Source organism: Cyprinodon variegatus, unplaced genomic scaffold, assembly GCF_000732505.1.
Source record: "Cyprinodon variegatus isolate N-32 unplaced genomic scaffold, C_variegatus-1.0 Scaffold1244, whole genome shotgun sequence".
Taxonomy (NCBI): domain Eukaryota; kingdom Metazoa; phylum Chordata; class Actinopteri; order Cyprinodontiformes; family Cyprinodontidae; genus Cyprinodon; species Cyprinodon variegatus.
Genome location: NW_015151697.1, coordinates 54 through 11,445, shown reverse-complemented (window position 1 = coordinate 11,445; position 11,392 = coordinate 54). Strand labels below are relative to the sequence as shown.

Here is an 11,392-nt window from a genome sequence, read left to right as displayed (position 1 = left end):
AAAACTCCCCTTTGGGAAGAAACCTCTGGCAGAACCGGGCTCAACATGGTGGTCTTCTGCCGGACCAATGCGATGAGACGAGGGATGGTGACAACTGGGATTAATACTCTCTGATGAGGTTGAAGTGAAGTCGTGTCATGAAGGACGATTCAGCTGCGATGGCGGAGAAGGGGATGGAGGTGGGTGAATTGTCGTCTGAATCGAAATCCGACATTGCGATTGCAGGATAGCAGCTGGGATGAGGATTTGAAAGGAGTTTATAAAGTGGAAGCAGGACGCTGATTGGGCTTCGTGGTGGAGTAGTTCGAAGCTGATTGGCTCGCTTTGGAGACGGATCAGCTTCTGATTGATGGAGGTAAGTCAGAGTTTCTTCAATTGAACTTCCGCTAGAGCTTCATTTATTTATTGTTCATCTGATTTGAATATATTTGATCTAAACAAAACAAAGATGTTTGGTATGTGGATGGTGTTTCATTACTATCTTAGAGACTAAGGTCAACGCCCCCTGCCATTTAAGCTAGATATTTTAAAAGCAATTGATTGTTTTGGTTAATACATTTATGTCTGCAAGCAAATCACTCACAAAATTAAAGTTCAGATTTCTTTATGATTAGGCTATGACAATTAAATATTAATTTGTTTTAACACTTTTTAACCATTTAGTTGTCTTTTACCAGGTGCCAGATTGAGTGTACTGTACTAAGGGCTGTATCTGTGGTCTGGTATATCAGGAATACTTAAATGCATTTCAATTTTCTCCTGTTGTATAGAAAACTGACCTATAAGCAAAATTACATGCAAATATTAAAATTATCTTATTGCAAATGCTGCTGCATGTAGACAGACATGGAAGAGTAGCACTACTTCATTGTGTTATTTTGAAGTTAAAGTAAAAAGTAGCACAATAAAGAATTACTCAAGAGTAAAAAAGGTGGTGTGCAAAAAATGTCACTCAAGTACTGAGCAACTGATCCACTTACAGCTCAGATCATAACATCTGATTTAATATTTAATGACGATGTAAAGATATATGCATCACTCATGATGTGTGTCTGTATACAGGCAAAGCCAGCCCCTCCATACCCACCCCCTTTGTGTAAATACTAAGTTTGACTGGAAACAGTAGCAGGTAAACAGACTATATTTCTGTCTCAGCAGCCAGAGTGAGTCAGGCACCAGGATCGCCACTATGCTGGATTGGTCCGTCCTTTGCCACATCATTAATGGAAAAACACCACGAAAGCAGAAGAGACAGTAACGGGAAAGCAGAGCTCTGGCTGAACTGTAAAAGAGCCCTTCTGTCCATGTTCTGGCCTGCAGCCAGATGGCAGCTGCAAAGGTGTGTCAGGGAAAAGTGCAGTTAGGAAAAAGTAGTTAGGTCCACTTTATAAACTCTACAGTGACCCAGACAAAGTCCATGAATTACATTTTGTGGGAGATTGGGTTGTAAATTAGAAAAAACAGCTGGTCTGGGTTTGTCTCAAGGACTTTAAGTTGAGCGTTGAAGATAAAAGACGGACTTTGACATAGAAGTCATCATATAAAGTGGAGAAGCACCAAAAGGCTGTTCTATCTAGCCGAGAGAGGAAAATGGCCATGTGGAAGACAGTTGGACCTCTGTTCCTACTACTGCATGCTGGTAAGAACTGTTTTTTTTTAAGAGAAGTTAAATACACACCAACTGTTAAATAAGTAGATGTTTTTTCATGAACACCTTTTTGAGAACATCCTGTAATTTTATTTGGATATGCTAAGCAATACATGTAACATTCCTGAGCCAAAAAAAGGAATATTTAAATATAGGTATAAATTTTCTTTGTATCTTCTGAAAAAATTACGTAAAAATTTAATATTTAAAATACATGGGTGGCCGTTTCTGCAGTAGCTGCAGTTTGTTTTGAGAACATTTTCAAATTTTCTGTCCTGTTCAGTTAAAAAATACTGAATAATATTTTTGTAATCATCAGTGTTCGGCCAGAGCACCATCAGATGGTGCACTGTCTCCGACCAAGAACAAAGGAAATGTCAGGCTATGTCCCAGGCTTTCTCTGAAGTCTCCATCCGTCCCTCCCTCAGCTGCATCAAGGGGCTCACAGTAGAGGGCTGCATTAAGAAACTACAGGTAGGATTTCCACAACATGGATAACATAAATCTGCAATTTATGAGTTATGTTAAATAAACTCAAATCAATTTTCATGTTTTCAGTAAGCACAATGCATAGCAGAGAACTCATGAAAAAATGAGAAAGTGAAACGTTTGATTGGATTTCCAGGTTACCATTAACTAACAAAGCCTCAACTCCATCTGATGTTAACATACCCTTTGTACAACAGAGAAATAAATGTTAAATGCTAATGTTTAAATGCAATTTATGAAATGTGCGAATTTATATGTAGTTAATCCATGCCCCCTAAAGATGAGAGGATGACAAAAATATCACCATAATAAATCCTGACATACGGTATTTGCTATTCATCACTTCAGGATAAAGAAGCCGACGCCTTGTCCATGTCTGCCCCTAACATCTACGAGGCCATGAAGACCACCACTTTCAAAATGGCTGCAAGCGAATCAAAGGCTGGTGGTAAGATTCAGCATTTGACTGAACTGCTCTTACATAATGTTCCCCATATATAATCTCATAGCTTTGTTGCATTATGTGATGCAAAAATTGTAATTGTAGTTTTAGTTTTTTTGTTGTTGTTTTTTTCAATTTCATGCTCTGCCCCAAAATCTGAATAGACTTGTAGTTTTTGAGTTTTATTTTTTGCTTTGAAATAGAGGCTATATTTGTGATGGTTCTATCTTTCTTGGTTTATCTTTACTTATCATGACTGACTGATTTGTTAAGGCAAACGAAATTGATAACACACTGTATGCTTTTTATCAGTAAAAAGGTAACACATTAAATGTATTGTGATAAATTATTAACTGGAGGTAAACTGGGTGAGTCGAAAAGTGTTTATGCAGGCAGATTTTTATTTGAAACACCTGTTATATCTGGACTGTAGTATCTGTATTGCACTTGGTACATCTTGAAACCTTACTGCACTTTGATCATAAAAGTGATATGTCTCTGCTCTGATGATAAGAGTAGAGAACCACTGAGCAAAAGTATATAGGATAAAGATATACAAGCACATTTATAGGTCACTGTTTCAATATATGCTGTGGTTTTCACCAGATACCAGCTCCTACTATGCAGTTGCTGTTGTGAAGGCGGCTAACTCTGCCATAAAGATCAACAATCTGGCGGGGAAGAAAAGCTGCCACACAGGGAAAGGGCGGACAGCTGGATGGAAGATGCCGTTGGGATACCTCATTGACCAGGGTTACATGTCTGTGATGAGTTGCAACATCCCACAGGGTAACAATCCATAGGAATCAAATTAATTTGGACAAATTATGTACATATACAACATGATGCAGGCATGAGCCACAGGATTGCATCATAGCTGCAGAATTGCATTAGGTCCTCAATCAGATTTTTGCTCCATTTCCCTATGCAAGCAAGATTTAAAAAACCATGAGCAAAATGTTTTGCTAATTTTGGGAGGGGAAAGGGCATTTATAAAATATAATTTAAAAAAGTAACAATGATTAATTTTCTGTCATACAGATACATTTCTGATTCCTTTTTTCTATTGTATGCAAGTAAATCCCAAAAACTGTTTTTTTTCCCCAAGCTTGTGAATTAACCACATTTATTTTGCTTGTAAATTCCCAACATACACTTTATGGTCTTTCAAATGAAATAAATGAATGAATAAATGAAAATAAAGTTCTACAGTATATACAGTATAATCAGCATGCATGTATGCTTTTGCTTGTGTTTTTGATCAGCTGTAGCAAATTTCTTCAAAGCGAGCTGTATCCCAGGCGCAAACCAGGCTGGTGATCCTCCTTCTCTATGTGAGCTTTGCAAGGGAGATGGCAGCGGAAATCACAAATGTGAGATGAGTGAGCAAGAGATGTACTACAGCTACGAAGGAGCTTTCAGGTAGCACATGCCTTCATAATAATAATAATAATTGAACTTTATTGATCTCACATTGGAGAAATGTACCTCTGCATTTAACCCATCCCCTTGGGGAGCAGTGAGCTGCCATTGTGTGGCGCCCGGGGAGTAGTGTGAGGTTAAGGGTTTCAGGAACCCAGAGTGGAAGCTGCGGGGATCGAACCAGAAAGATAGACAGACAGACAGACAGACAGACAGAAGGATGGACAAAAGCATATAGATAAGACAACATTGCTTTTCAATACCAACAGCTATCTTCTTTAATGTTTTCATTCTAGATGTCTGGCAGAAGATGCAGGAGAGGTGTCTTTCATCAAACATACTACCGTTGGAGAAAACACTGATGGTAATAACTGACAAACTGTACGTTTATTACTGTTTTTGATTAATTAATGAGACCGCTAACCAGCCATTTGTCCTGCAGGTAAAGGACCAGCATGGGCCTTGCCCCTAAAGTCTTCAGATTATCAGTTGCTGTGCAGAGATGGGACCAGAGCTCCTGTCTCTGATTGGAGTCGGTGCCATCTAGCTCGTATCCCCTTTCGCGGCATTGTGGTTGGCAAAGATATTACTCCCTCTGTGGTACTCAACATGCTGAATGATGGTTTGGTAAGTTGAATGGTCCCTAATCCCACTCAAATTATTGTCTAGATTCTTAAATTGGACTATAGTAAAAACAAAGGCAGAGGAGAACAGTTGCCACCAAATTGAAGCATGCCAAGGTTTGTGTATTCAACCTTAATAACAAGGATATCCCTCAAGATGAAAATATCTCATCATTATTACTAACAACATATTTTAAAGAAACCAAGGCTAAAAGAGTATATTATAAAAATTACAAGCTAGAGGGTTGATCTTAATGCATAACAATAAAACATGTAGTAAAAACATTATATTTCAACTTAAGTTCAGCTGAAGGATAGCTGTGTAATAAAAGCTCAGAATGTAGGACCCAATATTTAAGGCGAGACAGACAGTGGGAAGGTTAAAAACATTTATCAAAATAAGACAGAACACCGCCCATCACTGACACTCTGGCTAGGGAGAAACACAGGTAAGTGACCATGATAATCTGAAAGATGATTATCCATGAGGGTCACTTACCTGGTTCAACAGTTCACTCCATCTTCTCGAATGAGGCAGGATCGTGCTGATGGACTTCCAATGAGATACGGTGGGAGTCGCCCAGAGTGTCCCCGGTGCAGCAGCCTCAGTGAACAAGCATTAATCCGAGCCAAGTCAGGGAAACAGTTCCGAACAGGAAGGCTCAGAGATCCAGGAGTCGGCAATCCGGCCAGGGGTGTCAATCAGAACAGGAACAGACAGATCCAGGGTTCCAGGAATCCCCAAAGCGTTCATGCAAGTTCAGGGTTCAATGAGTCCAACAGAGAGTACAAGCAGAAACGCTCAGATAGAAAAAGGCAGGCCCAGTAGTTGAAAGCCAGAACAAGACACAATACCAGAAAAACTACGGAACTTTAAACTAGCTCCCTCCACTGAGCCAACATAGGAACAGGGCACGCTCAGTGGATGAAAGCCAGGATATGATCAGTAAACACTAAGACAAGACTAAAAAGCCTCTCTAACCACTGGCCTCTAAGAACGAGAACATGAACTATGGAAATCAGCCATGATCTCCAACTAAAACTCAAATTCAAACAAATGTTGTCAATGATCTCGCCCCGATAGCTGGGCTGAGCCGTATATAAAGCAGCAGGAGCAAAAGACTAGACTACAATACTGTGTTCCGTATTACACAGCTAATCTAAACCACATAATGAGGTGCAAGTGGCACACCTTTGATTAATGACTACTGCATGTGTATTAATGTCTACTGAAATATATAATGTAGAAGAAAATGTAGCTTCACTAAGAATTGTCTTAATTAATAAGTAAATAAACATTCATCTTTGCTACTCAATGTTTAGCGAGAGCTCTGACAGACAATCACCCAGGAACATAATCAAATATATATTTTTTGATACTCTCTCACAACATTACTATAGTGCAGAAATGCAAATGTAATCTGAAATTGAGGATCAGTCCCTGAAAACATGAATTCATTATAAAAAATATTGATTCTCACGAAGATACCTGAAACAGCTTAAAGAAAATTTGAAGCTCATCATTAGTGTAGAGCCTTGGGGGACTTCCCTTTAATTTTTTAGAAAGCTGGGCTTCTGTGTTCTACCTGAAAGGTAGTTAACCTTGATCTTGCAAACACATATCAATGAGTCTTAACACCAAAATATTATTCATAGAATTCAAGCATGGGGGTCAATATATCCCTCCTGTGAGGCTTTATTAATGGTGCGTATTTGAACAGTAGCCTTTCTTTTTTAGGCAAAGTCAGGCTTCAACATGTTCTCTTCTGCGGATTATGGTGGAGGAACTGTTCTTTTCTCTGAATCAACGACCAAGTTTGAGGGGGTAGAGTCAGACGACCCAATAAGGTGGATGGGCACCAACTATTACAACGTCATGAAAGCCACGGATTGCACACCTGCAGGTAAGGCAATAAACATGTGAAGATGTAAAAAATCTGAAAAGCACAGAGTATTAAGAGATTGGATTTTATTAATTTAAACATTTGTTTCAAGAAAGTTAAAAAGAATTTATTATCCATAAAAATAAACAAAACAGAACAGCAGCAAATGTGAGGAGAAAAAATAACAACCTATCACTTTTATGTGTTTTTCTACTCAGACATTCCTTCTTCGATTCGATGGTGTGTTTTGTCGAGCGCTGAGCAGCAGAAATGTGGTGATATGGGTAAAGCCTTTGCTGACAAAGGTCTGACCCCCAGCATCCAATGTATTTACGGAGACTCTCTGACTGACTGCATGGCCAAGATCAAAGTAACAGATTTACAATTAAAGATTTAGCTTATTATATTGACAGGAAAATGTTTAACATAATCTCAATTTCACTTTCATTGTGTAGAACAATGACGCTGATGCCATAACCTTGGATGGAGGGTACATTTACACAGCAGGCAAAGACTATGGTCTGGTTCCTGCTGCAGCCGAGAGCTACACAGGTACACAGTCTGAAAAGAACAAATATGATCATGTTTTTTAGAATCATGTTATTGTGTTTGAAAACTCTTAAATTCCTGATTTTCTCTTTTGTAGATGACCATGATGGTTCCACGTACTATGCTGTTGCAGTGGTAAAAAAAAGCAGTTATGACATCCCTAATATTGACAGCTTGCGTGGCCGTCGCTCCTGTCACACTGGCTATGGTCGCACTGCTGGCTGGAATATTCCTGTATCTACCCTGATGGAGAAAGGACTTATTAGCCCCAAAAACTGTCTGATACCCCAAGGTTGGTTTGAGTGTGTGGGAGCCAAGAATGATAGGAAATGACATGTACTCTGTCTTGCTGACAACAGAAAAGAATTATTCAAAACAAAAGCAATGTCTTAAGAAATTATACCCTGCCGGAGCACTTGACCACCTTTAGAAGAAGTTTGTGAATCAAAACATTACAATGTTAAACCCTGTGTGGTGGTTCCAAAAATATGATAATAACTTGTTAAGTTTAAAATTTACAAAAAAAAAAAAAAAAAAAAATAGCTCTGCATAACAAAATCCAATGTAAGGTGAGGTCAAAGAAGGGCGAATCGTGCAGAGAATGGAGAGATCTGACCAAAGTATGAAATTAGTCAGAGCAGAGAGAATAATTACAGGACTGACAGATGACTGTAGGAGATGACTGAACAATAAAAGATCACAGGAAAGTGCTGAAGATGTGCCTCCAATGCAGATTTGATGTGTAGTGAGGGAATATGCTGAGCTCTGGAGAGGTCTGTAGAACCTTGAACCCACTTAGACTAATTTTATTGCCATTTTGTATACACTCAGTGTATTCAAAATGAAATTTCATTTTGTACAGCTCTCATGACATTTCCATTCCTTAAAGTGCAGCAGTGATCAAATACAAAGATTTTAAGATCAAATGTAAAGATTCAGTGCTGTGATGTAAAGACGGGACTCTGAGAGTCATGCCTTCAGGTAGCCTGTTGAACCAGACTAAATGTGAGATTACAGTAAATGTGTAATTTAGTCTGGCCCTGATGAATGAGACATCGGAAGATAGTTGATGAGAACAACCCCTTGTTTTTCAAACCATGTCTGTGCCTATTGGCAAACGCTCTGACCAATGAGCTTAACTGACTGTGATGTAGAAAGCTGGTGGGGGAGTGTTAACAAACAGCCTGTCGGTAGAACTGCGAATACGTCCTTCTTAAAAGCAAATGAGCGTAGGGCCTCTTCCCGCTCACGTTTCAACAAAAACCCAAAGTCTAAACCTTCCAAAACTGATTCCAAAGCTGAGTCAAAATCTGCCGTCAGAGCTAGCGGTCCTTCACACAAGACTATGCCGAGAGAGGCCCGCTGCAGACGGGCTGCGGTTAGCCCTGGCTGCTGTTAGCCTTGGAAGTTTGCTGGTTGCCGCGGTCCTCTGAACAAAAAAGTGTTTTTTTTTTAAATTACGCATTAAATCGGTAAATGGACCATATAGTGACGCTTTAAAGTATAATATTCTTGCCTCAAATGATCTTAAAACATACTTTTATTGAACAACAGCAACAGAAAATAGAACTTTTAACTTTCAATGGAGCGCTCTATTGAAAGCTGCTGCTGCCGAAGTGCATGCCACTGTTCAATAGTTGTTGCCATCTTCCTTGTTGTGCTTTCTCCAGCGTTGCGCAACTCTGTAGTCATGCCCTCAAGACCCCGCCTGCTTTGCATCCAAAATTCAAAACACATCTCTGCGTTGTGATTGTCCCTCCAGTTCTAGAGCCTGGGGCATTGATCGAGGCTAGAACAAACTCGCAGGCAAAAATTATTTTGGCCACTGGCAGGTGGGGCTAGTTTACTAGGCTAGCCTTCAGGCTTATTAACCCAACCTTGGGCTAACGATCCCTATCTTTTAGCAAAAACTGACATGTTCTACATTCATCCTCTGTGCATTCCTTAGCAAATACTTAGCATCTTACTTTGTTTGCCTCCCCAATACAATACATAGTGTGCAATATAAATATGTAAAATATTAGGGGATGGGGAAGGACCCAAATAAAGCAATAAAAAATAAATGAAACTAATTAGTCCAATAAGGAGTAGATGGATTAGAGTACACGGATTAAATGAAAAATCTCTGGTGTATATTATCCAGAGGTGTCCTGCTTAACATGACTTTGTATTTTATGACTCCTGTGATGCTTAGCTGTGGGCAAATTCTTCCAAGAGAGTTGTGTTCCCGGTGCCAATCAGGATGGATTCCCCAGTAACCTGTGTGGTCTGTGTGTGGGAGACAGCTCTGGACAGAAGAAATGTGAAAAAGGAATAGATCTGTATGATGGATATGATGGAGCATTCAGGTACTGAATATAATCTCCTTTTGTTTTTCCTCTTCAGAATGGCATGCTTTTCTGTAGTTTTTCTAATTTTGTAGCTGTTTTTAAAAGTTATATTGTGCTCAATATCATACAAAAAAACAAATATAAGCTGTAATTTTAAAGAATGTAAAATTGTTAAAACAGTGGCATTGTTCAATAAGCTTTTAACACAATGTTTGCCAAAAGATTTTTGTCAGTGGAAGAACGAGGGAGCATTAAAAGGGTTTCATGAATAAAAAGTAAAAAGTGTATTTAGTCCCACAGTGTCAATAACATACAACCATCTGTCAATCAACCTTTATGGCACTTACTGGTGCAGCTAAACACAAGAAATAAAGCCTCTTCTTGTAGCTCTGACAACATGTTTAAAGTGGACCTTCTGTAGGATGAACCTTTGCCCCATTTTAAAGTCTCAGTGATGTCCTATATTAAGATTAAAGTTCCCATAAATCCTGACCAGTTTTGCTGTTTCTTCTGGAGAAAGTCATTCACACACAATGATCATGCCACCATTCTATTTTTTTTTTTGTGTGTGTGTGTGTGTTCTTACCTGAGCAGAACAATTCATGTTTGATTCTTTTAAACATTAGCTTTCTTTCCTTCTTCTAATGAAGGCTCCCACCTGAGCTGTGGGTCTCTTTAGTTGATTTAACAATGGATTTATTGATTTTATTTATCTCATAGTGGAGAAATGTATTTGTTAGTTGTCTTTAAAGGATCACATTTGTGCCATTCTCTCCATTTTTGGCTGATGGGTTAAATAGTGTTATTATTATAATTTAGGATTAGTACTTTGCACCTGCCTTGCACCAGAAAGCTCTCACCTTAACTTGACTAAATATGTTGAACCACAGTAGCAGTTTTCTGTTATTACTTTAAATTGAATTTGTAAGCAATGTAATGTAAACGTGTTGATTATGCATACAAGTGCCGAATTGAGAGTCATCATTTTGTGTAGGAGCATTATTTTTCCAGGAGCAAAAATATGTTTTCTTTTGTTGAAAAATAATTTTATTAAAATAACTAAAAGTTAAAGAAATATGGTAGATTTCAAGATGAGAAAGAAGAGAGAGTTTTAGAGAGTAAGTATAAATTAGACCTTTTGAAACAAATCAAATTATTGAATGTTCTCCTGGGACTTTATCACCAGATTTTCTTCTTCAGTCTGACCTTTGTTATCCCAATGATTCAGTATCTACAGGTCTCAGCATTTATTGAATTGGACGTAAATTTAGAAATAAACAAAAGTAAAGAATATTTCATACAAACTACATGGTTACTCACTGATTTTTAGAATGACTTTGCTCTCATTCTAGTTGTGGAACTTTATATTTAAGAAAAACTGACATGGAGACTTTGCTTCAATATCAAATGTGGATGCTTAAGAGATCTTTTTTTTTTTTTCATTTACTCATTTAGGTGTCTCGCTAGTGGGGATGGAGACGTGGCTTTTGTCAAACATTCCACTGTTTTCCAAAACACAGATGGTACGAGAAGTTCTTTAAAGACATCTTAAAACAGGTCTAACGGATTCAGAAATTAACTTGCCTGGCTGCTGTTTTTTTTTTTTAGGGAATTCAAAGGAAAATTGGGCTATAGATCTTTTGTCCAAAGACTTCCAGCTGCTCTGTTCCAATGGAGCTAAAGCTGAGGTCACAAATTACAAGCTGTGTAACCTGGCCAGAGTTCCCTCTCATGCTGTAATGGTGCGACCAAACACCAACATCCATGCCATCTATGGACTCCTGGAGCGTGCACAGGTAAGAAAGTTCCAACATTGCATGTATAAAAGTAAACAGAGGTGTCAAAAGTGTTAACGTTTATTACTCAAGTAGAAGTTGAAATCCTACTGTTTAAAAAACACTTTTGTAGAAGTTAGACTATCAACTTCAGCTTTTTACTCAGGTAAAAGTGTAAAAGTACAATTTTTAAAACTTCTTAAAGTATAAAAGTATAAGTAATGCAGCTGA

General features: G+C 38.4%; 1 protein-coding gene across 1 annotated transcript; it reads left to right on the top strand.

Moving 5' to 3' along the window:
• Nucleotides 1–1,200: 1,200 nt before the first annotated feature.
• LOC107102373 (melanotransferrin-like) lies at nucleotides 1,201–11,182 on the top strand (the record flags this gene model as incomplete). Its single annotated transcript, XM_015401657.1, has 14 exons — nucleotides 1,201–1,639; nucleotides 1,968–2,122; nucleotides 2,486–2,585; nucleotides 3,186–3,368; nucleotides 3,845–4,001; nucleotides 4,298–4,365; nucleotides 4,444–4,628; nucleotides 6,363–6,528; nucleotides 6,726–6,877; nucleotides 6,963–7,059; nucleotides 7,154–7,348; nucleotides 9,251–9,404; nucleotides 10,842–10,909; nucleotides 10,995–11,182. Coding segments are annotated over exons 1-14 (1,917 nt in total), but the record flags the coding sequence as incomplete, so codon positions are not given.
• Between the last annotated feature and the right edge of the window lie 210 nt (nucleotides 11,183–11,392).